The 5,747-nt window shown below is 41.8% G+C and overlaps 1 protein-coding gene across 1 annotated transcript in view; it reads right to left on the bottom strand.

Moving 5' to 3' along the window:
- Nucleotides 1-2,194: 2,194 nt before the first annotated feature.
- The window catches only part of LOC101862620 (beta-hexosaminidase), a gene marked incomplete in the record, with an annotated part of 39,930 nt that continues 36,377 nt past the window's right edge, over nt 2,195-5,747 (bottom strand). The window contains 3 exon segments of the mRNA XM_013080072.2: nt 2,195-2,508; nt 3,567-3,710; nt 5,472-5,585. Of these exon segments, the coding sequence (XP_012935526.1) occupies nt 2,361-2,508; nt 3,567-3,710; nt 5,472-5,585 (406 nt within the window).

Raw genomic sequence — 5,747 nt, 5'->3', positions numbered from 1 at the left:
GGGGGTGCGGGGCGGCTATCATGAAGTAGTTGACTGAAATAAAAAAAAAAATGGAAGCGGCTACATTTATATTCTGGAGAGTTTACTTGTCCTGTTAACAAAATAATGACTTTTCAAGAATCTATTACATATGTTTATCGTTACTGCAGATTTGGCGTGAAAGCTTAATTGAGTCGAATGAGGCTAATGGGTTGCCGAGTTGTAGCTTTCGGCAAATCTGAGTGAGAAATGAGAACGCTTTCATTTCGGTTGCAGGAGTCTGTGATGTACGGCAGTGGTTAGTTTTAGTTTTAGTAGCAGTAAAGGTTTTACGGCGCTCGCAACTGCATAAGGTCATATGAGTGCCAGAAGATTAGAGGTGTTACAAGAGAGTATCAAACATAAAAAAGAAGAAGGGAAGAAAAGGACGATAGATGTTTGATAGGAAAGAAGAAGCAAACCACGCTAGAGCATATATCCGCCAACCACCCACGGCAGTGGTTAGGAGGGGAAGTTGGGAGGTGGAAAAAAAAGGGGGGGGGGTGTTATCAAGTAGAGTAAAGTAAAGTTGTTCCCGCATCCGATCCGCACATTGGGGATTGCCTAGTTAGTAAGACAACGAGAGAGAGAGAGAGAGAGAGAGAGAGAGAGAGAGAGAGAGAGAGGGCTGGATTGAGGGGAAGATGGGAGGTGGAAAAAAAGGGGGGGGGGGGAGAATTGTATATTGTGCTCAATCCTCGATTTTTTGCATTTAATTTCTGGTCGAGAATTTTGGGTAACTGTAGAGTCGACACCCCTTCTCATAACTCCCATTTTGTCCGTGCTTGACCTTGTGCGCACACCTAGTCTAGGGGTTTTTCCAGGAATAGGAAACAGCGACTTGTGGTCTGTTGGACTGTGTTTCATAGGCGTCCGTAAGCCTAAAGTGTGGTGTTGGTGAAATTGGGTAAAACTTTTGTTGGTTTAGGTGTATACATTAAAAAATTCCCAATTTTGTTTCACGCTTTAGGCTAACATAAAAAAACCCACGTCGGGGCCTTAGTTTGCAGTGATCTTCATTAAAAGGTCTTTAGATTCTGTTGGTCATCCATCCGACGTTTAGACCCGTTTGCAAAGAACTGAGAAGACTAAACGGAACAATTTGTTTGTCTTGTTTTTTACCTCAGCCAGACGAGAGTGAACAAGCTACATGTATAACTATTGTTTAGTTTTAGCAAGTGTTTTACGGCACTTGCAACACAATAAATAAGGTCATATAAGTGCCTGAGATGAGAAGAGTTACAAGAGAGTAACAAACACAAAAAAGGAGGGGAGATAAAAACGATATAATATGTAGATGTTTGATAAGCAAGAAGAAGCATACCAGAACACCCGCCAACCACCCACAAACTATAACTATAATGGCAAAAATCAATCAACTATACGGCGCAGATCAAGCTAGGCTACCAGTTTCTATACGAGGCTTCGTCACGTCACGCTCAGCCAACATCAAAATTTGTAAAGTAATAGCGAACGTGCCATTTCATCGAGAGTCGAGAGTCGAGAGGGGACTATCGAACGAATGTCTGTGACGACAGCGCGTCCCTCGCCGTCTGGCATTGGCTATAGTACCTATAATGCTGTTGTACACGAACAGCTGCAACAGCCGCCTCCACGACTGACTGTATATTTTACTTTCGTCCGCCGCTTATATCCTTTTGGTTGTCGCGACTGACAGTTATATCTCTAAACCAACATACGAAGGAAACCTTCAAAACAGAAAACAAACTTTTGGGTTGCTGACACTGGCAGCAGCAGCAGCAACAACAACACTAAAAACTCAACTCCAGACAATAAAAAACCCAACCCAACTAAAAAAAAAAAAGGGTGTATGAGTGTGTGTTACGAAAAAAGGGGAGGAGGAGGAGGAGCCCTTTTCTTGTTGCCGCTGGAGGAGGAGGAGGAGGAGGAGGAAGAGCAAAAACAGCAGCTGCAGCAGAAGGACAAAAACACAACAAAAACACAACAACAACAACAACAACAACAACAACAACAACAACAACAACATTGCCAAAAGCGAACACATGTACCTGTTTCGTGTTACAACTCAATGAGGCAGCAGTATAGTATAGTTATCTTTACCTTGACACGTGCTCTGGTTCGGTAAAAATGAAAGAACAAAGTTCGTCCGACAATCATGAACAAAATGACAAACGGAAAATGAACTGCCCCGTCGGAATGTATCAGTAGTATTTTTAATGCAGAGTTGTAAAATTATGGCGATGACAAATTACTGTGCAAGGATTAATTAAATGGCGATGTAACCAACATTATAACTGTACCGTAAGCGAATAAAAAAATAATATGATGATGATCATGATAATGTACACATTTATGTAGAACTACAAGAGAGAAAGTGACCACTGGTAGGAGGACAGGGCGATAGCTAAACCAATGATGATCATGATACGAGAGGCAACTGTGGTGAAGGCAGAGCTGACATTGTCTCTTAGGTTCACGACCCTGCTGTACCGTGTCCCAAAAGCAGCCCTGAAATGTAAGAGAAGAAACAGGTCAAAGGTTATGCCGACAACTTATCGATTAGGCTACATCTATCTGTTACGTAAGCCAATTCAAATATTATTATTAATGTATTTTGATACCTAGCTGACGTGGCCCAAAATGATCCTACATTTTTAAAAACAATTTCTGAAATCTGTTCTATACTAATACTAAAAAGTAATTTATCTTTCAACTATTCAACGCTATAGAACTATAAAATATGTGTTGGTTATTCAACAAAAGCGAAAAATATAAATACACACACAAACTCACACACACACACACACACACAAACACACACTCACTCACACACACACATACAGAGAGAGAGAGAGAGAGAGAGAGAGAGAGAGAGAGAGAGAGAGAGAGAGAGAGAGAGAGGGAGAGAGAGAGAGAGGGGGGGGGGAGGGGGGTGATGACTATGATGGTGATGCATCATCATCATCATCATCATCATCATCATCATCATCATCATAAAGAGGACAAGGAGGAGGGAGGAGGACAAGTTGTTATCTGTATCTTTTGTTTCAGGTACGCGACATTACACACACCGTCATTTAAACTATCAGGCTCTAAAACATACTAATATGACGATATTCTAACACGAATAATCTCACTGATTATCTTCGAAATGAATGTCCAAGCCAAAGCCATGACTTAGTTTGTTCTCAGTATGCACTATTTATCCAGGTCAATTATCTCTCCCTCAGGGTCAACCATAGACCGAGACAAGGTGAGAGAGAAATAGGATGATGTTGATGGTGAAGATGATGTTGATGATGATGATGATGAGGAGGAGGAGGAGGACGAGGAGGAGGAGGAGGAGGAGGAGGAGGAGGAGAAGGAGGAGGAGGATGGGGGAAGACAAGACGTAGTCTGTTTTTTTTGTTTCCGGTAAACGCGGTATTACAGCCACAGAGTCAATTAATTTCTTAAATTCTCGGGCTGTAGGTTACATGAACAACATGACAAGTTTGACACATGACTACTCGCACATGCTATCTTCGAAATGAATGATGTCCTAGCCAAATTAAGCCTCGACTTACTTTGTTCTCAGTATGTAATCTTTCTCTGGGTCAATTGTCTCTCCCTCAGGGTCAACCACGGACCAGGTGAGTCCGTTATCATCTGACATCTCCACCTGCAGGCCGGGGAAGGCTGTCGAGACTTTCATGACTTCATCTGTGACACTGTTGAACGAAACGAACAAACGGTAAAATTTCAGCTTGACAATGAACGAACAACTGAATAATAAATGAATTTAAAAAAATGAATGAATAGGTGAATGAATAAATAAATGAATAAATAAATGAATGAGGATAAATGAATGAATGAATGAATGAATGAATGAATGAATGAATGAATGAATGAATGAATGAATGAATGAATGAAGTAGATAGATAGATGAATAGATACCTAAATAAATAAAAGGTCGCCAAACTGACTCGATGAGCGTTGAGGAGTGTATAATTCACTGGGTTTTGTGAACTCGTCTAGTGCTTGTTTTGTAGCTAAGAATGGGGTAAGGGCGCGAGGTAGCAGAACAAATATCGTAACTCGGGTTGTTCAAATTTTACAGGAAGGGCAAAAACTGATTTCATACCTCTATTATCTATCAACAGTACTCCATACGACCTACATCACATGCACTCCTTCCCGGTGTCCTGGAAATTTATTTTAAAAAGTTTTTTTTTAAAGAAATGATTTTCACCAGAATCCCGAGTTAAGGAACTTGAACTCTTCTTTTGCATTACTGAAGACTGAACATCATCTCATTGAGCCAATTGGAAACATTCAGAATCTGTACATGGCAATGCACAATAAACAAGGGCGCAACAAGAGAAATATTACTGTCATTGTAGAGTGGAACCTGCTCTAACGACCGACTGTCCAAGACAATCACCTCTACAACAAGCAACCACTTTCCCCTCTCCCCTCTTCTCACTTTTCGTAATTTCTGCAGTATCTCTGTCTAAGAGGACTATATCTACCTGTATAAGATGACCACTTTTCACTTGACAAAGGATGCTCGTGATGAACAGGTTGGGCGGTGTAATTTATATAAATTTATACAATGTACTCATATAAATAGGTTTCGGTATTCTTCTCTCATTCAATAGGCCCCGGGTTCGAAACCTGGCAGCCACGGAAATTTTCCTTCTGTAAAAAATTCCTCCTTATACCCCCTTTCCTGCTCTCTAATCATGATCTGTTGTCTGCTTTCGTCTCCACTTTCTGCCCCCACCCCCTTCCCAATTGCCCAACTCCTCTGGGCTCCTGACCCTTTCTGCAGCCTGCCTGTCTACTGCTACTTATTGGCTCCTCCTTATAATTGTTTTTCAGCCACACCCCTGATCTTAGGGTAGGTAAGATCTAACTATGTCACCTAGCCTTCTCCGATAGGGGCTAAATATCTCGGAGGTCCCGTGTGCACGTTGCACACATTAAAGATCCCTGGTGGTCCTAAAATCTATAACGGTAGGCTTCAGCCGCCACACTGGCAAAATTCAAAATTAATTCCTACAAAACTGAAAATATTTAAGGTGGCCCGTGCGATCACATTATGACCTTTTGCAGTTGCGAGCGCTGTAAAACATTTACCGGTACCAAAAGCAGACCAAAAACAAAAATATAGATATAGTACACTGCCCAACCTGTCTCTCTCTCTCTATAAACGTTTGTCTTAACCCTATCCGTAAGTCGTGTTTTACCACTGTATCCATACGACGTGGGGAACTCTGTGCCACCACTTTCCATAGAGGAAATTTACTCGTTAATCCGATCCGTACGCTTTACATAGCAGTCTGTCAAAATGATTTTTTGAGAAATACTGAAAGTTTCAAAGAAGTTTTCGTACTAGAAGTATTCTAAAATGTGAAGAATACATCCCCGGGGGTACAAAATGACTCCAGGGCGTACGAATAGGGTTAAATCATGCTTCGTCAACTCACACAGCCCCCGGTGGGGGTATCCTGTACTTGAAGCCTACTCTGTCAAGACGGGCCAGCTCTCTGTGACCCACGGTGTTGGCGAACCTCACCCAGTCTCTCTCTGCCGCCTGGTCCAGTTGTTCCGGGTCCTCCACGTACTCCCACGGGGCTGGGGCACGGAGGAAAAAGAGTATCATCATTCTTCTTCTTCTTCTTCTTCTTCTTCTTCTTCTTCTTCTTCTTCTTCTTCTTCTTCTTCTTCTTCTTCTTCTTCTTCTTCTTCTTCTTCTTCTTCTC

The sequence above is a fragment of the Aplysia californica genome, unplaced genomic scaffold (genome assembly GCF_000002075.1).
Source record: "Aplysia californica isolate F4 #8 unplaced genomic scaffold, AplCal3.0 scaffold00004, whole genome shotgun sequence".
Taxonomy (NCBI): domain Eukaryota; kingdom Metazoa; phylum Mollusca; class Gastropoda; order Aplysiida; family Aplysiidae; genus Aplysia; species Aplysia californica.
The sequence above is the reverse complement of the archived record's forward strand: the minus strand, read 5'-3'. Positions and strand labels throughout refer to the sequence as shown.